The sequence below is a fragment of the Hemitrygon akajei genome, unplaced genomic scaffold (genome assembly GCF_048418815.1).
Source record: "Hemitrygon akajei unplaced genomic scaffold, sHemAka1.3 Scf000047, whole genome shotgun sequence".
Classification (NCBI taxonomy): Eukaryota; Metazoa; Chordata; class Chondrichthyes; order Myliobatiformes; family Dasyatidae; genus Hemitrygon; species Hemitrygon akajei.
Window position 1 is genome coordinate 5952862 of NW_027331933.1, and position 21892 is coordinate 5974753.

The 21892-nt window shown below is 42.5% G+C and overlaps 1 protein-coding gene across 1 annotated transcript in view; it reads right to left on the reverse strand.

The window, feature by feature from the left end:
• The window catches only part of LOC140720825 (NACHT, LRR and PYD domains-containing protein 3-like), a 143189-nt gene that overhangs the window by 105833 nt on the left and 15464 nt on the right, over positions 1–21892 (reverse strand). The window contains exon 2 of the mRNA XM_073035664.1: positions 7023–7316. Within this exon, the coding sequence (XP_072891765.1) occupies positions 7023–7047 (25 nt within the window). The 5' untranslated portion in view covers positions 7048–7316. The remainder of the gene's footprint in view (positions 1–7022; positions 7317–21892) is intronic.

The following is a 21892-nucleotide window of genomic DNA, read 5'->3' on the forward strand; positions in this document are numbered from 1 at the left end:
GAACAAGATGGTTGATATATATCATTGAGGTGGTGGGATACAGACTGGACAGAGGTTGAACAAGATGGTTGATATACATCATTGAGGTGGTGGGACAGAGACTGGACAAAGGTTGAACAAGATGGTTGATATATATCATTGAGGTGGTGGGATACAGGCTGGACAGAGTTTGAACAATGTGGTTGAAATATATCATTGAGGTGGTGGGATACAGACTGGATATAGGGTGAATATAGGTTGAAGGAGGAATGGGCAGAAAAATGGCAGATGGAGTTTAATGCGTACAGGTGTGAGGTGTTGCACTTCGGAAGGTCAAACCAAGGTAGAACATACAAGGTAAATGGTAGGACACTGAGGAGTGCAGTAGAACAGAGGGATCTGGGAATACAGATACATAATTCCCTTAAAGTGGTTTCACAAGTAGATAGGGTTGTAAAGAGGGCTTTTGGTATATTGGCCTTATTTTACAAGGAATTGAGTATAAAATTTGGAATGTAATGGTGAGGTTGTCTAAGACATTGGTGAGACCGAATTTGGTGTATTGTGTGCAGTTTTTGTCACCGAATTACAGGAAGGATATTAATAAGGTTGAAAGACTGCAGAGATTGTTTACGAGGATGTTGCCGGGACTTGGGAAACTGAGTTATAGAGAAAGGTCGAATAGGTTAGGACTTTATTCCCTGGAGCGTAGGAAAATGAGGGGTGATTTGATAGAGGTTATAAAATTATGATGGGTATAGATAGAGTGAATGCAAGCAGGCTTTTTCCACTGAGGCTGGGGGAGAAAAAAAAAACAGAGGACATGGGTTAAGGGTGAAGGGGGAAAAGTTTAAAGGGAACATTATGAGGGGCTTCTTCACGCAGAGAGCGGTGGGAATGTGGAATGAACTGCCAGATGAAGTGGTGAATGCGGGCTCACTTTTGACATTTAAGAAAAACTTGGTCAGGTACATGGTTGAGAGGGACTTCGGGCAATATGGCCCAGGTGCGGGTCAGTGGGACTAGGCAGAAAAATGGTTCGGCACAGCCAAGAAGGGCCAAAAGGCCTGTTTCTGTGCTGTAATGTTCTATGGTTCTATGGAATGCATGTAGGTATTTGCCCCTTAGTTTTGGTAAGGTCGTGAATTTAGGGTGACAAGTGAAATATTTAAGGGGAATCAGAGCGGGAACTACATCACTCAGAGGGAGGGGTGAATGTGGAAGCAGCTCCCAGCGGAACTGGTAGATGCGGGTTCAATTGCAGTGTCTAAGAGAAGTTTGCGTGGGTACATCATTGAGAGAAGTATTGAGGCTGCAGTTTGCGTGCAGGGGATGAGTTCAGGCAGGGAATGTAACCGACTAGATGGGCTGAAAGGACTGTTTCTGCACTGTAGGGGAATCACTCTTAACTAAGCGTTTTACGTAAGTCCATTTCCCAGAAAACACAAATCATTCCAAGGTAATGTTTTTAAAAAACTACAAACGCAAGAAACATTTTCAAGCTAATGAACCTAAAATAACCGGAAAAGGAAATAACAAACAACATCACATGCTGTGAGCTTCATTGTGACAAATATTAATGCTGTAGCCATTTTGTAACGGTGAAACTAAAACCTGTAATGGCTGCTTTCACCCTTTAAGACCATAGATATAGGAGGAGAATTAGGCCATTTGGACCATCGAGTCTGCTCCGCCATTTTATCGTGACTGATACATTTTTCTTCTGCCCCAATCTTCTGCCTTTCCCCAATCTTCTGTCTTACCCCATTACCTCTACTTTAAATCTACATAAAAAAAAAGACCTCCGCAGCTGCCTGCGGCAAGGAAATCCACAGATTCACCACTCTGATTAAAGAGATTCCAGCTCATCTCCGTTCTAAAATGGCGCACCTCTATTCTGAAGCTGTGACTTCTAGTCTTAAGCTCTTCCACCAGAGGAGGCGCACTTTCCACATCCACTCTATCAAGGCTTTCACCATTTGATATGATCCATGAGGGCACCGCTCAGTCTTCTGAATGCCAGTGATTAATTGACCCAGAGTCATCAAACGTTCTGTATCTGACAAGCCGCTGAATCCTGAACCATTTTCGTGAACTTCCTTTGAACCATCACCTGTTTCAGCACATCCGATCTAAGATACGCGGTCCAGAACTACGTGAGGCCTCACCAGTGCTTTATGAAATCTCAACATTACATTCTTGCTTTTATATTCTAGTCCTCTTGAAATGAATGTTAACATTGCATTTGCCTTCCTGACCACAGACCCAATCTGCAAATTAACCTTTATGGAATCCTGTACAATATCTCCCAAGTCCCTTGGTGTCTCAGTTGTTTGTATTTTCTGTCCATTAAAAAAATAGTAAACCATTTCATTTCTTCTACCGAAGTAAATGCCCAAACCCTTCCCGAAACTTTATTTCATTTGCCACATCTTTGCGCGTCCTCCTAATCTGTCCTAAATCCTTCTCCGGAAAACTACCTGCCCTTCCGCCATCCTTCATATCCTCTGCAATCATTGCAACAACCATCAATTCCAGCATCCAAATCATCGACATATAAGGTAAAAAAATGGGTCCCGTCACAGACCCCTGTGGAACCTCTAGTCACCGGCAGCCGAACAGTAATGGCTCACTTTATTCCCACTCTTTGTCTCCTGCCTACCAACTACTGCTCTGTACATGCTGGAATCTTCTCTGTCATACCCTAGGATCATAGCTTGTAACTCTTACCTTACCAGGTGCTGCATTAAGTTAAACCTCGTCGTTCTAGCTAACAAAAACCGATTCCTGGAAATCTCAATGAGATAGGAGGTGCAAGATAATACTTCACAATGAAGTCAAATGTTACAGGAAACTTTATTGATGTATTGTATATCATCGAGGTGGGTTCACACGGGCTGGAGAGAGGTTGCACAAGATGTGAGTGAATGAGATGGAACCATGTGGGTGCGGGATCAAGGACAGTCACTGGTGGTCATTCAGCAATACACGGGGACTGAATAATACGATAGAAAAATATCCTAAAATGACAAACCTAGATCAAACAACAATAAATTTGGCTTAGGCACATTGCCCCTCCCCAAACCTTATCAAAGCGCCACAGAAAGTATCCCATCCGGATACATAACGCCTTCATAAGGCTACCGCTCTACCCTTGACTGCAAGGAACTGCAGGAAACTGTGGGCACCGCTGAGGACATGACAGAAACCAGACTCCCCTCCCTGGACTGTGACTGCACTTCCCATTGCATCAGTAAAGCAGGCAGCATCAAAGATCCTCAAAACCCTCGCTATTCTCTCTTCTCAGCCGGGTCGAAGATTTAAAATAACATTGAAAACACAGAGCACCAGGCTCCAGGAAATATTCCAGGCTGCTGTTGTAAGCACATTGAATGTTCCCCGTGTGATAAGTTGGACTCTTGACCTCACAGTGTACTCGATGTACACTGTACACTTTTGAGCTGCCCGGATAACTGGAAAAGGCTTATTTCTCGCATTTAATGGGGTTATACAACCAGAAACATTGGCTGTGCTTCGGCAGGTTGGAACAGTGGCATGGATTCAACAAAAATAAACACAATGATGACCACCCAAAACGAGAGGCCGTGAGAGATCTGGATCTCACTGCCGTGTCTGAATGGGTGAAAGATGGATCTATTCAGACAGATGGAGCAGTGTCCCGAAGGTGCGATTACCCGGTTTAACCTTCTCTGTCTGCAAGAACACAACAGGTGGAAGGGCTGCTTCCCGCGCCCTGGAATGATGAAAACAATTGTAGACACAGGCTATCGATCCAGGTGAAGTTTGGACCCGATACGGGGCTGGGTGACGAAGGTAAAGTTCCCGGGATAAACCTCAATGGATGAGTGTGGTCTCGGTATCACCACCCCATCACGCTCCCAGGACCAGGGCAAGAGGGGCTGAGCGGCAGCTCATCTCAGGATGTTCGGTGTGAAAGTCCCACAACCCGGACCGACCCAGCAGGTTCTGTCCAGGAAACGGTGGGAGGCCGGCTGTTCAGGGAAGTAACAGAGAATCACTGCCCAACATCGCTCGGGACCGGCCTCAGTTCTCACCTACGGAATCCCATTGATCTCGCCCCATAGAGAATGATCTCTTCCCCGGCTCCCCGCCCCAGGGGGTGTGGTCACTCTCCTGATCCCAGCCCCACACACGATCCGCCACATCCATCCACAAGAAATCACTGTCCAACAGACAATTCAGACCCAAAAAGGAATCGTGCATTCAAGCCACTTCTATGTGAACAGACACTAATTTCTATCACATTCCCCTGGGTTCAATGGTCAGGAACACTGAAACATCAAGTGAGAAACAGCAGGCGGATTCAGCTACTCAAACCATCAACAAGATGGCGGCTGCTCTCCCATCTCAGCCATGTTTCATCCCAATCCTCATCTCCTTGATCCCTTCGGTCTCCACACATCTGCTGACCTCTGTCACTATTTCCACCTTTCCACCTCTCACTCCCCAGCTCTTGCCCCATCCCCACCCCTCACCTCTTTTCTCTGACTATTTCCCGTCCACTCTCAGTCCAGAGGGAGGGTCTTGGCCCGAAATGTTGACGGTCCATTTCCCTCCACAGATGCTGCCCGACCCACTGAGTTCCTCCGGCAGTTTGTTCTTTGGTCTGTATAACCTGTGTTAGTATGGGGAGTGGGATTTTACACCATATTCCAGGTACAATCTCAACAAAGCCCAAATAATTGTTAAAGTAATTCTCAGTCTTATACCAATGAGTCTTACCATCAATACAATGTACTTTTGACTTCCTTCCCTGCCCACTACACCTCAGTCCCTCTCCACACACATACCCAGTGTTTCTGTTTCTCCTACAGAAATGGGTAATCTCACATTTCCCACATTGGACCAGCTGACCTGTTGTTCCCACTCACTCCTTTTGCCTCTGTTACGCTGAAATCTCTCGACAAGAGACACAGAACAAAGAACAGTACAGCACAGGAACAGGCCCTTCGACCCATAGTGTTGTGCTCAACCAATTAAATTTGTTATCAGAATGTTAACGAATAAAATCCCCTCTGCTTACAAAATGTCCATATTCCTCTATTTTCCTCACATTCGTGGCCTATTGAAATGTCTCTGGAAAGTCCCCAATGTGTCTGATCTACCACCACCCCAGGCAGCACGTTCCAGCGACCCGGCACTCTCTGTGTAATAAACACTTGCCCTCTCACATCTCCTTTAAAATTCCCCCTCTCACCTTAAATGCATTGCCTCTGGTATTAGACATTCCTACCATAGTAAAAATACATTTTCTATCTACTCTACCTATGTCTCTCATAATCTTATAAATGTCTATCCAGTCTCACCCCAGCCTGCAGGGCTCCACAGAAAACAACCCGAGCAGTTCAACCTCCTGTTACAGCTCATGCCCTCTAATCCAGGCAATTTCCTTGTAAACCTCTTCTGCACCCTCTCCAAAGCCCTGACATCGTTCCTGGAATGAGGCGACCAGAACTGTATGAAATACTCCAGAAGTGGTCTAACTAGAGTTTTAAAAAGCTGCAACACAACTTCCCGATATTTGAACTCAATGCCTCCAATAATAAAGTTAAGGATACTGTTTGCCTTCCTAACCACCCTATCAATCTGTGTAGTCACTTTCTGAGAGCGATGGATTCCAAGATCCCTGTGCTCATCGACACTGCTAAGGGTCTTACATTTACATTTGACCTACCGAGGTGCCAAGATGATCATCACTAATCAAATCTCACTGAGCTTTTCGAATCACATTGAATTTATTTCCAAGTGAGCAAGTACGGGAAGGTACAGGTACAGAGAAACACTGACTTGTGGCAGCATCACAGGCAAGTACGTTCAGATAACACATGGAACATAAATTATACAATCCTGTATCAGTAACAATATGGAAATATCGGTTTTATGTCATTAACGATATAGAAATACACATTTTGTCACACTTGGAATTGTTGAATTTGCCCCCTCAGCCCACTTGTTGCCAGTTTGTGAAAAACTGGGCTCCAGGTACCGGTCCCTACAACACACACTGGGACATCCTGAAGGCCCACGAAGGTCTGGTTATTCCTTCTATTTAAACACACAAACAGGAAAAGGAGCAGGCCACCTGGCCCCTCCAAACTGTCCTGTCATTCAACAAGACGCTGCGCCGGTGCATCCTTACCTCGCCAACACCACTCCTGCCCCCTACTTTCCCCAGACTATTGGCCCCACTTGCTGGTCAACAGTCTGCCCATGTTTGCCACCCAATGTGGTGAATCTCTCTGATCACCACCACCATGGGTTCAGAAATTTCCACAGATGAGCCCCTCCTGTCCATTCCCTCTCCCAGCATCTTTATCCTGATAATAAAATCCTTCCGTCTTCTGCCAGGATCCCTGCCCGGCGGACCGGCATCAAGTTGATGAATGAGCGGTCACCTTTTACCTCTCAGCGATACATCAGACTCCGGCCACAGGAGACGCTTCACAAATGCCCCCAGCTTCCCTCAGAGGCACATGGAAATAAATCACAAAGCAGGTCATTTACTTTGTTTGTTCCGCTTTGAACAGGAGATCGGACTGGAGGTAACACCCTCTTTGTCAGTCCGCTTGCGCTGTTGGGTGGAACCAGTGACTGACATCTCTTCACATCAATGAGAATTAACATGACTAATTAACTCTGCTGCCTGGCCTGCAGAGTTCCTCCAGCATTTTGTGTGTGTTGCTCGGATTCCCAGCATCTATCTGCTGATTTTATCTTGTTTCTGAGAGATCGGTGACGTGTCACTGCCCCGAGGGATGTTTCACATCTCACTACCGGGGTGAAAGATGCCTTCTGCTCCCACTTAGTAGAAACCACCCTGGAGAGTATTTGTGGTTGACGGCAACGACATCATTTCTCTTAAGCCATTTGGACAGTAATTGACTCGTTAACATGAACATGTCAGGACTCCCTTCTCCCACTAAATTCACTCCCGACCCCGATCAAAGCCGATCCTCGCTGTAAACACTGAATATTTGTGCAGAATCATAGACAACACTTACCTCTGATTTTGTAACCGGACGGCATTCAGTGTGGTCCTGGGAAATCACAGTCTGACTTCCCGGGTGATCGACAATGGTCCTGCACCGGTGTGCTCACCCTGTACGGAGGGTTGAGTCTGAGCTGCTGCTCCCGAGGCCACTCGGCTGTGATGTGTCCGTCGCTCATTACAGATGGACAGGGCCGGGTGAGCCGGGGTAGAGCGGGACTGCCGCAGTCCGGGTCACACTAACTCTCACCGGCTCAGGACGGGTCTGACAGCGGGAGGAGGCGGGAGTGGGGTCAATGTAGCAACCCTAAAGAGGAAAACAAACAGGCTGCGTTAACCTTTCTGTCTGGATTTCTGTGTGGATCTCTCCTTTTCCTTTCATCGCAACCAGTGGGGCGTAGTCTCTCTGTTTAACTCAGCGAGTCCCAGGCTACGGATTTGATCCAGTCCGGGTTCTGGGAGGGTCTGAGCTCCGCCCTCTGTGTAAGAAAGACTGCCTGACATGGATAGAGTTTCAGCTCAAACGTCCCTCACCTGTTCAGGTACAGGGAGCCGCATTTCTGCTGAAATTAAACCAAACACGTTTGACTATATATTTCCACTAACTGGAAAAAAACTGGGAGAGATCATTGCATTTCCATCCGGACAACTACTGTCACAAGAACCCTCCTCGCCCCCGGTTAACAGCGAGTTTCATTTCACAAGCGGAGGTTGTTGATCGACACCCCGCCGGAAATACTTGTTAAATTTATTTCTTTTAAAAGTCATTTATTCCAAATGGCCTGAAGTTTTACCGAGGGAGTAATGCACTCACTGAAAGTTGTCACATTCGTTAAAATGGCCGACAGGGAGGGAATGACTCACTGATTGAAATGAGTATGGGAGGAGGGAGAATTGTGAGCCGATTAAAAGTGGAAGCCTGACTCCTCTCTATCCCCTGACCTAACCCTCACTATCCTCATCCCTCTACCCCATCTACCCTCATGATTTTGTAGACCTCCATCAAATCTCCCCCAAATCTTCTGCGTTTCCAAGGAACAAAGTCGTAACCTATTCAATCTTCCCTTATAACTCAGGTCCTCCAATCGCAGCAACATCCTTGTCATTGTACTCTGTCAAACTTATTTACATCTTTCCTATTTAGGTGACGTAAACTGCACACAATACTCCAAATTAGGCTACGTCCCTGCAATTTCTGAATCCACCTCCATCGGGGTCCGAGGACTGAATTTCTCAGTCACTGGGGATTTATACACTCGAAGTTGCCCAATTTGCCCAAAACACTTACACATCCGTAATTTGTATAACATCCGTGGCCTCACTTCAATAGAGCCTTTTCCCAAGTGAACACAGAAGCAAAAACCAGACGATAATCCAGACAATCAATTGTGTCCGCTGAAATCCTTTTGCTTTTAAAACATCTGTATAATCCCTCACCTTGTCTGCTAGGACAACATTATGCCACCCTATAGCCTTCCGGGTTTCTTTCCTCACTGTTACCTTGCATTTCCATATAACCATATAACAATTACAGCACAGAAACAGGCCATCTTGGCCCTTCTAGTCCGTGCTGAACACTTGCGCTCACCTAATCCCACCGACCCGCACTCAGCCCATAACCCTCCATTCCTTTCCTGTCTATATACCTATCCAGTTTTGCTTTAAATTACAACACCGAACCTGCCTCTACCACTTCTACTGGAAGCTCATTCCACACAGCTACCACTCTGAGTAAAGAAATTCCCCCTCATGTTACCCTTAAACTTTTGCCCCCTAAGTCTCAACTCATGTCCTCTTGTTTGATTCTCCACTACTCTCAATGGAAAAAACCTATCCACGTCAACTTCAACTCTATCTATCCCCCTCATGATTTTAAATACCTCTATCAAGTCCCCCCTCAACCTTCTACGCCTCAAAGAATAAAGACCTAACTTGTTCAATCTTTCCCTCTAACTTAGGTGCTGAAACAGAGGTAACATTCTAGTAAATCTTCTCTGTACTCTCTCCATTTTTTGACATCTTTCCTATAATTCGGTGACCAGAACTGTACACAATACTCCTAATTTGGCCGAACCAATGCCTTGTACAATTTTAACATTACATCCCAACTCCTATACTCAATGCTCTGATTTATAAAGGCCAGTATACCAAAAGCTTTCTTCACCACCCTATCCACATGAGATTCCACCTTCAAGGGACTATGCACCATTATTCCTAGATCATTCTGTTCTACTGCATTCTTCAACGCCCTACCATTTACCATGCGTGTCTTATTTGGATTTTTCCTACCAAAATGTAGCACCTCACACTTATCAGCATTAAACTCCATCTACCATCACTCAGCCCACTCTTCTAACTGGCCTAAATCTCTCTGCAAGCTTTGAAAACCTACTTCATTATCCACAACACCACCTACCTTAGTATCATCTGCATACTTACTAATTCAATTTACCACCCCATCATCCAGATCATTAATGTATATGACAAACAACATTGGACACAGTACCAGTGATGGGTAAATTAATGGAAAGTATTCTTAGAGATGGTATATATAATTATCTGGATAGACAGGGTCTGATTAGGAATAGTCAACATGGATTTGTGCGTGGAAGGTCATGTTTGACAAATCTTACTGCATTTTTTGAAGAAGTTACGAGGAAAGTTGACAAGGGTAAAGCAGTGGATGTTATCTATATGGACTTCAGTAAGGCCTTTGATCCCTGTGGCACACCACTAGTCACCGGGGTCCAACCTGACACTACTCTGTGGCATCTTCCATCCAGCCACTGTAGAATCCATTTTACTACTTCAATATTAATACCTAATGATTGAACCTTGTTAACTAACCTTCAAAGGCCTTACTGAAGTCCATATAGATAAATCTCAACCCTGGGTCCAGTCCTATCCTTTTCCATAATTATATTGAAACTAATGGCATTGTGATCACTGGACCCAAAGTGCTCCCCAACACACACCTCCGTCACCTGACCTATTTCATTCCCTAACAGAAGATCCAACACTGGCCCTTCTCTAGTTGGTACCTCTATGTATTGCTGCAAAAAACTATCCTGCACATATTTTACAAACTCCAAACCATCCATCCCTTTTACAGTATGGGCTCCCCAGTCTATGTGTGGAAAATTAAAATCTCCCACAATCACAACCCTGAGCTTACTACAAATATCTGCTATCTCCTTGAAAATTTACTCCTCCAATACTCGCTCCCCATTAGGTGGTCTATAATACACCCCTATAAGTGTTACTACACCTTTCCCTTTCCCCAATTCCACCCAAATAGTCTCCCTAGACGAGCCCTCTAATCTATCCTGTCAGAGCACCGCTGTAATATTTTCTCTGACAAGCAACGCAACACCTCCCCCTCTTGTCCCTCCGATTCTATCACACCTGAAACAACAAAATCCAGGAATATTTAGTTGCCAATCACACCCGTCCTGCAACCATGTTTCACTAATAGCTACAACATCATATTTCCAGATATCAATCCATGCTCTAAGCTCATCCACCTTTCTTACAATGCTCCTAGCATTAAAATAAATGCATTTAAGAAATTCTCCACCTCTTCCTCTCTGTTTATCTCTAACAGTATATAGAACTTTACTGTCTTCTTTTTCTTCCTTCCCCCATACATCTGTTTCTACACTCTGGTTCCCCTCCCCCCTAATATCTAGTTTGAATTCGCGGGAGCCTCTCTAGCAAACCTACCTGCAAGAATACTTGTCCCCCTCCAGTTCAGATGTAAACCGTCCCACCGGAACAGGTCCCACCTTTCCTGGAAAACTGCCCAATTGTCTGTAAATCTGAAGCTCTCCCTCCTCTACCATGTCTTCAGCCACGTGTTGATCTGCATTATCTTTCTATTTCTGAACCCACCTGCATGTGGCACTCTAGCAATCCTGAGATCGCTATCCTGGAGGTCCTGTCCTTTAACTTGCCACCTAGCTCCCTAAACTCACCTTGCAGGACCTCCTCATTCTTCCTACCCACGTCATTGGTTCCTACATGGACCACGACATCCGGTTGCTCACCCTCCCTCTTGAGAATACTGAGAACTCAATCCGAGATATCGCGGACCCTGGCACCAGGGAGGCAACAGAGCATCCGGGATTCTCGATCTATTCCGCAGAACCTCCTATCTGTCCCCTTAACTATCGAATCCTCTATCACTACTGCTCTCCTCTTTTCCCTCCTTCCCTTCTGAGCTGAGGGTCCAGTCTCGGTGCCAGAGACACAACCGCTGCAACTTGTCCCTGGTAGGTTGTCCCCACCAACAGTATCCAAAATGGTATACATTGTTGATGGGAACAGCCACAGGTGTGCTCTGCTCTTCCTGTCTATTCCCTTTCCCTCTCCTGACAGTCATCCCAACTACCTGTCTCCTGACTCCTACGGGTGACTATCTCCCTGAAACCCCTCTCTATTTCTGCCTCTGCCTCCCGAATGATCCGAAGTTCATCCAGCTCCAGCTCCAGTTCCTTAACTTGGTTTGTCAGGAGCTGCAGCTGAATGCACCTTTTACAGGTGTAGTCATCAGGGACAATTGAGCTCGCCCTGACTTCCTAAATACTGCAAACGGAGCACTCAGCTGCCCTAACTGCTGTCTCCATTACCTACTCCTAAGCTAATTAAATTAATTAAAGGAGCTTACCCGACCTTACCTCACCTGGAGTGAAGCTCGGACTCAGCCTCTGCTCACTATTTAATTTCTCCCGCTGCCTCACGGGCCGACTTTCACTCACTTGTGCAGTTGTGCCCCGTTCAAACCTCGCCTCTGCCTGTTCTCGCTGAAGCCTGATTTCCTCGACTTCATAAGTACCTGAATTTTTTTCCCTACCTGCCTACACCTGTTATACATCTATTTTTTTCTTCTAGAGCAGAGCCTCAATACCACGGAGCAGAGCCATCGTTCTCCATACTTCCTTTGAATCTGATGGCATTGTGATCACTAGATGCAAACAGTTTCCCCACACAGACATCTGTTACATCTGTCCTGTCTCAGTCCCTAATTTGTGATCAAGTATCACATTTGAGCCTTTAGGACTTCAGTGTACTGATTAATTTCTCCGGTCTACCCAAAAAGCCTCACTAGATGAGTTCTCCCATCTGTCCTTATTGCACACTGCTGTGACAGTTTTCCTGAGTAGTGAAACCACACCTACCCCCTTAATCTCTCACGCTATGTCGTGTCTAAAGCAACAACACCCCAGACTATTGAGCTGCCAGTCCTCTGCAAGCCAGTCTCAATAACGGTGACAATATCATAATGCCATGTGTTGATCCGTGACCGAAGCTCATCTGCCTTTCCTTCAATACTTGTTGCATTGAAATATATGCAGCTCAGAATATTAATCACACCATGGTTAACCTTCGATTCCTGACTTTGTCTGAGGTCTTAACAACATCTGTTTGGGAAACTTGGATAGGTGCATGGATGGGAGGAGTGGAAGGCAGGTCAAAAGGTCACATCGTATTAACAGTTCGACAGGGAGACCGGGAAGTGTGCACAGTAAAACTCCCACTGTGGGAAAGGGAGAAGAGGAATCATTCGCAGTAAAGTAGCCGGTGTGGGGTATGGAGATTGGGAATGGTGGGCGATACGATCCAAAGACCGGGAATTGTTTGCAGAGAAATTCTCGTGTGGAATTGGAGACCAGGAAATGTGTGTGGTAAACACCCCCTCTGTGGAATATCAAGACCGGGAACAACAACCTCATGGTGGAGTTGTTCAGTGACTTGTGATCAGCCATGACGAACATCCTTGCCATTGTGGATGAGTAAATATTTAATCCAATAATTCTGACCTCCCTCACTCATCCTTGCCTCCTCACCACCGCTCTTCACCCTGCTCTCTTCTCTATCCCTCTCCCTCACTCTTCCCAACTAGCACCACACTATTCACTACCCGTCAACCTCACACTCCTTTCTCATCATCACCCCAGTCCTCACCCTCCTACCCCACACCTTCATTCCTTCTGCCTCAATCCTATTTCCCTCACTGCTCTGCCACTGATGTCATTCTCACTCGCCCATCATTCTTCGCCACCCAACTCGGTCACTCTTCCTTCCTCACTGTACATCTCACCCCTCCCTCCTCACCACCCATCTCATCCCTCTCTCCTTGCTAACCTACTTGCCCCTCTTGCTCACCCATTCCTCGCAGCCTCCTGCACACCCCTCCAACATCCCACTCACTCAACCCCTCCTCGACACTATTTATTCTACCTTCCCCTCCTATTCTCCCTAACCCTATCTCCTTCTCCCTGTCACTCCCTCACTCTCCCCACCATTTATCCTTCGGCGCTCTTGCTCCTCTCTTTCTCTGCCTCTTTTCCTTCACCCTCTCTCCTATTCCACTCCCCTCTCTCTATGCCTCCCATTACCCTCTCATAATCCATCCATCCCTCTCACTCCCTTTCTGTCAGCCTCTCAGTCACTCTCCCCACACTTTCCCCCTCTTTATTCCTCCCTCTCTCTGACCCTCTCACCATCTGTCCCCCTCTCCTCTTTCTAGACCTCTCTCACCCTGCTTTTCCTCTCCCCACCTCACTCCCCCTTTGTCTCTCTCCCCTTCTTTTCTTCCCCATGTATCACTCTCTTACTCCCTCTCTCTGACCCTCCCTCTCCCTCCCCTCACTCCCCATCTCTCACTCCCACTCTCCCCACTCTCTCTACTTCCTCTACTTCCCCCTCTCCACTTTCCACACACTCACCCTGCCCTTCCCCTGACCCTGCTCACCCCAACACTCCCCTCCTTACCCTCAGTCACTCACCCTGACATCAACAGCAATTAAAAGTTTAGTGGGTCCATACCCTAGGGCATATATGTCAAACTCAAGGCCCGCGGGCCAAATCCGGCCCATGTTGGAATTATCTTTGGCCCGTGAGATAATATCTAATTACTATTAAAGCTGGCCCCAGTAATCGAAGCGCCTATGGCGTATGATATGGCTAATGCTGAGTTTATTCAGGTACCAGGTTTCCAGGGTTTTTAGTGTTTATTCGGCAGTCTTCTTCATAAGAAACGGAATTTGTAAAGTGAAACACTTTGTAGTTATAGCAGAGACTGAGACACATGAGAGCAGGCTGAAAAAACGGAGACAATGAAAGCTGCGTTCGGAGAGTCAGCAGGAGACGCTCATGGAGTGAGTACTGTTTCAGATCCACTCCATAACCTTTACCTTTTCTAACCTTTGATCACCCTTATTCAACTTATTGTTACCTACACCAAAAGATTTTTGCTACTTTCTCGGGCTTATCGTTAAGAATTTATTGTGAATTTTTGAAGATATGCAAACAGAAATGGCTCTTAGATCCAAAGGACAAGAACCGGGGCGTAACCCGAACGGCAATGGAAAGAAGCAAGCTCAACCGCAACGCACTGAGTTAACTTATGAACTGCTTATGGAGGTTTTGGATAAAAAATTTGATGAACAACATCAGGCTTTTCAACGAGATATAAAGGCTTTTCAAGATTATATGGTTAAGACGGATTCAGTAATTAACCAGCAGCAAGTGCTTATCGCTTCTTTGCAAGATGAAGCGCGGAAACGAGATTTGACAATTGAAAAATTGCAACAGGATTTAATTTCGACCATTAAACTGGTGGAGACACTTAAAGCCAAGAGTGTCGATTTGGAGAATCGGTCCAGAAGACAGAACCTACGCATACTTGGTCTCCCAGATGGCATAGAAAAAGGCGATCCTTCGAAATACTTTGCTCAATTTCTAAAAGATGTGTTTCCGTCGGTTTTTCCAGAAAACCCCCCGGTACTTGATCGAGCACATAGAATTTGGAGTCGTTCACCGAGTGCGTCAGCTAGACCCCCGGTGGTAATCGTCAGATTTCACTACGTACACGACAAAGAACAACTCATTCGTGAAGCTCAAAGGGCTGGGATGATTAAATTTCATGATTATTGCTTTCGTTTGGTGGAAGATTTTAGTCAGGAAATTATGAAGAAAAGGCTTCTCTTTAAACCTCTGATGTCTGAATGTTATGAGAAAAATCTAAAACCTGCGCTCTTATACCCGGCGAAGCTCAGGATCTCCCCGCCGAACGCTCCACGTAGAGTATTTCTTTCCACTTTCGAGGCGAAAAAGTATTTGGAGGAGAACTTCCCTACTGATACAGTCACTACTCTCTAATAAATGAGTGATTCTGATTGTGAAAGATGGTTTTCGATTCCTTAAACCAGGGTTAGTCTCTGGTTATTGGTGTAGGTTTATCCTATACTTCATATTTAAGTTAAAGTGTGCTTTCGTTATATTAATCGCTTTGTCTTATACACTTTAACTACTATACTATATTTTTGTCTATTATTTTTGTTCCCTTGAAGGTATATTTTTAACCTTTCGAAGGGAATTTTTTTTAATATCAAGATAGTGGTTTTTTGTAAAGTATTCTGGGTTTTGTTTAAGATGGCGTTATTGTTTCTTTTTTCGTCTTCTTCCTATAATGCATCGCTTATCATAGTTTAAATACTTCTTGATTTGTTTGGGTTATAACCCGATTTATAAACTTTTGGTGGTTATATTCCCTTTTTTTTTTACAACCCAGCATATTAAGAAGCGTAGTTTTTAGTACTGCAATCATAATTCTTAAAGTTGGGGTGGATTTTTTTTATATATCCTTTAAACACGGAGTGGTCTGCTGCTGATATGGGGGTAGAGTTAGTCTCATTTTTTCCTTTTTCTAGCCATATTTTGGCTTTTTTTCTTTTTCTTGTGGGGGTGGGGGTTGGTCTGTTTTCCTTTTTAATTTTTTTCTTATTAATTTGTTTTAGTTTTTTTACTTGGGCTGTTCTTGAACTACAAATATGTCTACGATGTCGTCACTTCCGGGTCCGCTCCTTATTTTTGTTCCTCTTCCGGGTGCATGAGTTTATAACATGGTTAACCCTTTATATACCAAAGGGATGACTTTAGAAACATGGCTCAAACCATTAACTTTGTGTCTTGGAATACTAATGGATTAAACCATCCGATTAAACGAAAGAAGATTTTCAAAGTATTCCAAAGACTTAATGCTCATATCATTTTTGTACAAGAAACTCATGTGAGGAAGGAGGACAAATATCGCTTTTTTAGGTCTTGGCGGGGTCAACAGTATCATTCGAATTCGAATGCCAAAGTTAAGGGAGTTTCAATTTTTATTGACTCCTCTATTGCATTTGTTCAACATGATATCCTTTCGGATCCGAATGGTAGATTTTTGTTAATTATGGGTTTACTTGGTAATAAAAAGGTTGCTATGGTTAATGTTTATGCCCCGAATGTGGATTGTCCTGACTTTTTTAAGTCCTTATTTACTTCTTTACCTAATTTAAATGGATATAAGTTAATAATGGGTGGTGACTTTAATTGTTGTTTAATTCCTTTGATGGACAAATCTACACCTATTCAGACTCTACCCAATAAGTCGGCCACTTTTATTAACTCCTTTTTGACTGATAATGGAGTTTTTGATATTTGGAGATTTCGTCATCCTAATGACAAAGAGTTTTCTTTTTTCTCACATGTTTATCACTCCTATTCGAGAATTGATTATTTTTTTATTGACTCTTGTTTTATTCCATCGGTAATTGGTTGTAATTATGATATTATAGCTATTTCCGACCATGCTCCATTAAAACTTTCTATTAATTTTACGGATACAGCTTTAAGTGCTAGACAATGGCGATTTGACTCTACCTTATTGCAAGAGCCGGACTTTATTAAATTTATGAAGGAACAGATTGATTTCTTCTTTTCAACTAATTCCACGGAGGATATCTCTTGCGGAATACTTTGGGACACTTTTAAAGCGTATATACGTGGACAGATTATCTCTTATTCTGCTGGTCTGAGAAAACGCATTAAGAAGGAAACTCTTTTATTGTTTGATAAAATTAAAGAGATTGACAAGAAATATTCGACTACTCCTAGCAAGGAGCTTTACAAACAAAGGGTTGAACTTCAAATGGAACATAGTTTATTACTTACATCTCCGATTGAAAATCAATTAATGAAAACCAGATCTGATTTCTATATACATAGTGATAAATCGGGAAAACTGTTAGCTAGTCAGCTGAAGAATGTTTCAGTTAAACGCCAAATCACTAAGGTTCGTCAGCAGAATGGGGATTTGACAGTTAACCATGATGAGATGAATAAGTCTTTTCAAGACTTTTATACCTCCCTATATCAATCTGAATTCCCTCAGGATCATAATACCATGTGTGATTTTCTCGGGAAATTGAATTTTCCAAAACTATCATCTGATGATCTTTCAGTAATAGATACTCCGTTTACGGATGCGGAAATTAAAGGGGTTATTTCCTCAATGAATTCTGGGAAAGCACCAGGTCCAGATGGGTACACAGTAGAATTTTTTAAATGTTTTTCTGCTACTTTATCTCCTTGGCTATGCAAGGTTTTTGAAGAAGCAATTAGATTGGGGAATTTGCCACAATCTTTTTATAGAGCTTCCATTTCTTTAATACTGAAGAAAGATAAAGACCCTACTGATTGTGCATCTTATAGACCAATATCTTTATTGAATGTGGATTCTAAGATTTTTTCCAAGTTACTGGCTTCCAGGCTGGAGAAGGTATTACCCCAAATTATTTCGGAAGACCAAACCGGTTTCATTAAAAATCGCTATTCTTTTTTCAATGTTAGGAGATTATTGAATATTGTTTATACTCCTTCACATAATACTTCAGAATGTGTTATTTCATTAGATGCGGAGAAAGCATTTGATAAGAGTTGAATGGCCTTACTTATTTTATGTGCTGGAGAAGTTTAATTTCAGTCCGACCTTTATTTCTTGGATTAAACTGATATATCAAACTCCAGTAGCCTCGGTGTTTACTAATAATCAAAGATCTCCATTTTTTCGTTTATTTCGGGGCACTAGACAAGGTTGTCCTCTTAGTCCATTACTATTTAACATCGCTTTAGAACCTTTGGCAATTGCCATCAGAGAATCACAGGATATTTTGGGTATGAATCGTGGAACAGATATTCATAAGGTATCTTTATACGCAGACGATTTATTATTATTCATCTCTAACCCTGAGAAATCTATTCCAGCAGTTTTATCATTGTTGGCTCAATTTAGTGAGTTTTCTGGGTATAAGTTAAATCTTAATAAGAGTGAATTGTTTCCTTTGAATAGACAGGTCCCAAATTATGGTATTTTACCTTTTAAATTAGTTAATGACTCTTTTACTTACTTAGGGATTAAAATTACCAAAAACCATAAAGAATTATTTAGGTTTAATTTTCTACCCTTAATTGATCAGATTAAAGGCTTGTTTACTAAGTGGTTACCATTATCTTTATCTCTGATAGGTAGGATTAATGCTATTAAGATGGTTATTTTACCTAAATTTTTATATGTTTTTCAAGCGGTACCAATTTTTATTCCGAAATCCTTTTTTACTAATGTTGATTCAAAAATTTCCTCATATATATGGCAGAATAACAATCCCAGGTTAGGTAAAATATACTTACAGAAGACAAAGAAGGATGGTGGGTTGGCATTACCCAATTTCAGATTTTATTATTGGGCAGTTAATATTAGATATTTGATATGTTGGTTGAAAGAATGGGATGGTCCTTTTGGCCCTCATTGGGTGAGTTTGGAAACTAAATCGGTATCTGGTTATGCTCTGGGTTCTATTTTAGGGACATCTCTCCCTTTTGCTCTTTCTAAATTGCCGAATCGAATTGACAACCCGATAGTTAAATATACCTTACGTATATGCTTTCAATTTTGGAAATTTTTCGGGTTGACTCAATTCGTGTTAAATAGTCCTATTGAATCTAATTGTTTTTTCCACCCCTCAATTATAGATCAAGCTTTTTTGGCTTGGAAAACTAAGGGATTATTAAGATTTTCCGACTTATTTTTGGACAACTGTTTTATGTCTTTTGAGCAATTAGCTAATAAGTATAATTTGCCTAGATTTTATTTTTTTAGATACTTACAGGTTAGGCATTTTTTAAGTACGGTACTTCCTTCGTTCCCAAATTTTGTGTCTTCAGATATTTTGGAGAGTTTGTTTGAATTAAACCCTTTTCAAAAAGGGCTTATATCAAAACTTTATAATATAATTATGAAGATATGTTCAGTGCCCTTTGATAAGACCAAAAATGATTGGGAAAGAGAGCTTAATCTTATTATTCCTATTGAGAATTGGGATAGAATTCTTCAATTAGTTAATACATCTTCTATATGTTCCAAACATTCATTAATACAATTTAAGGTTGTACATAGGGCCCATATGTCCAAGGATAAATTAGCTCATTTTTATTCTCATATAAACCCTATTTGTGACAGATGTCAATTAGAAATCGCGTCTTTAACTCATATGTTTTGGTCATGTCCGCTTTTGAAAAAATATTGGAAAGATATTTTTGATATTATTTCGGCGGTACTGAACATTGATTTACAACCCCATCCTATTACCGCAATTTTTGGTTTACCAATGATGGACTTACTTCACTTATCTCCTTCCGCCTGTCGAATGATTGCTTTTCTCACTTTAATGGCTAGAAGATCTATTTTGTTGAATTGGAAGGAAATTAATCCTCCCACGGTATTTCATTGGCTTTCTCAAACTATGTTATGTCTAAATTTAGAAAAAATTAGAAGAGCTGTATTTGATACTTCTATTAAATTTGAAAAGATATGGAGACCATTTATTCAATATTTTCATATGATGTAATGGCCCTGTGCCAGGCTTATTGGTTTTTTCAGCTTTAATCGTATGTATGTTGAGAGGATCGGAGTTGACATCATTGATGTTTATGTATGCTTGTGACATACTATGAACAGCCCTTTTTTTTCTCTCTTTTTTTCCTTCTTTGTTTTTTTTTCCCTTTAGATATTAGATTAGTAGATTAGTTAACTTTCATATATAGATTTATTATTTTTTTTCCTCTTTTTTATATTATATATTATGGAATATCTAGACTTACCTTGTTCATATATATACTATATGGTTTATGTTTTGGGAAAACTTAATTATACTGTATTCATTGCTTATGTATTCCTTCATGTGTAATGGGAGTCTATATGTTTGTAATCCCTTATCAATATTTTAATTGTATTTCATTCATAATATTTTTAATACTAATAAAAAGATTGAAAGAGAGAGAGAGAGAAAGCTGCTTTCGCACGCGTCCGACTGATCCGGCCCGCATGAAGCTGCATTTTGCTCAATCCGGCCCATGACCTAAAATGAGTTTGACACCCCTGCCCTAGGGTAATATTCTTTAATTTAAATATTGTCACATTTGGGAATGGCATGAACTGGTTTATTTGAAGGAATCATGGAAAAAACACAACTGCAGATGATGAGAGTTGAGGTAAAAATAAAATTTTGTGAACTCACAGCAAACAAGGCAGCAAATGAAACCGGTAACGTTACGGGTTCGAGACCCTAAGTCATGTTCTTTATGTCATGTTAAAGGCTCTATCACTACACTGCAGCAGAAATGGTTAAATACAATACTAAAGTGACTTTGTTCAAACCCGAATGAGAGTGATTTGTTGAACTGGTTCCATTTGATTGCAGCATTTCTGAGGAAAGTGGCTGTGGCAGTTTACAATGACATCAAAACGCTGTGGGACTATTCTTGGGGAATTACTGTGTGAATCATTCAACTTTTGATATTTACCAAAAGTTCCTTAAAAGAAAGGACGGATGAAAAGACACGAGGACGTTAGATGGCCAGGGAGGTGATAAATTTGGTCAAGAAGGAAATGGAAACGTATGTAAAGCTTCAGAATTTAGGATCAAAGAGAACTCATGAGGAGTACAAAGAGACCAGAAAATAACTAAAAAAAGGGAATTGCGAAAGGCAAGAGGTGTCATGAAAAATTCTTGGCAAGTCAGATTAAGGTGAATCCTAAGGCATTCAATACATTCATCAAGAGGAGGAGGATGACTAGGAAGAGAACCCTAATGCATTCTCTTCAGTAATCAGCTAGAACCACATCAGGCAGGCACCATCCCCAGCATTCACAAAACTGCATGTCATATCATATCAAAGGACAGCTCCCAAATAACTTCTTTGGAAAGGATCTCTAGTTTAGTAAATGACCTGAAACCCCACTGTGTCTATTTTAAAACACAAAAAGCAAAGCAACTTTGTCTCACAAAATGGAGGATGTAAAACAGTTCCACAAAATGGCAGCTTCCATCTCCAAGCACGTGGCAGGAGCAAAGACAATTGATCTGTGTGACTCCACTGTCCTTGACCCATTCGACTTCGACATTTTCTTCCAGACTTTAAATCCACCGTCATTAACAAATTAACAACAATGAGTTAAACTGTCCGCAATTATCACCGTCATTCTGCATTGATATAAAACTACAGTGCAGCAGCGTGTCCGAGCATGTCTGCAGATCCAGAGTCAACTGCTGAGATATTTATCAAATGAACATTAAACAGACAGGCTGCAACAGGGACAGGAGTAAACAGTCCAGCTCCACCGACCTCATCACACAGCCAAACAGGTTTTCCCCCCACATAACCTCACCCCTGAGATAATGAATCTGATTACTGGGGTCCCATTCTGCGCCCTATCCTGGGATACTGATGGCATGACTGGTGTCTGAGACCGAGCCCCACTTGGGTCTTTGAATAGCATGACGGTGCACCATTCTGCACCCCATCTTGGAATGCTGATGGCATTGATAGAGATTCTTACTGAGACTAATCCTGGGGCATTTGGGAAAATGTTTGTGTTTCCATCGATTTTGGGAGAGTGAGGAAGTGGTGGGTGCAGTCGTCACACAGAGTTATGAGGGATTTCAGCCACCCCAGAAAAACACGAGTTGTATTCTGAGAATGCTTCAGAGATGGGGTCAT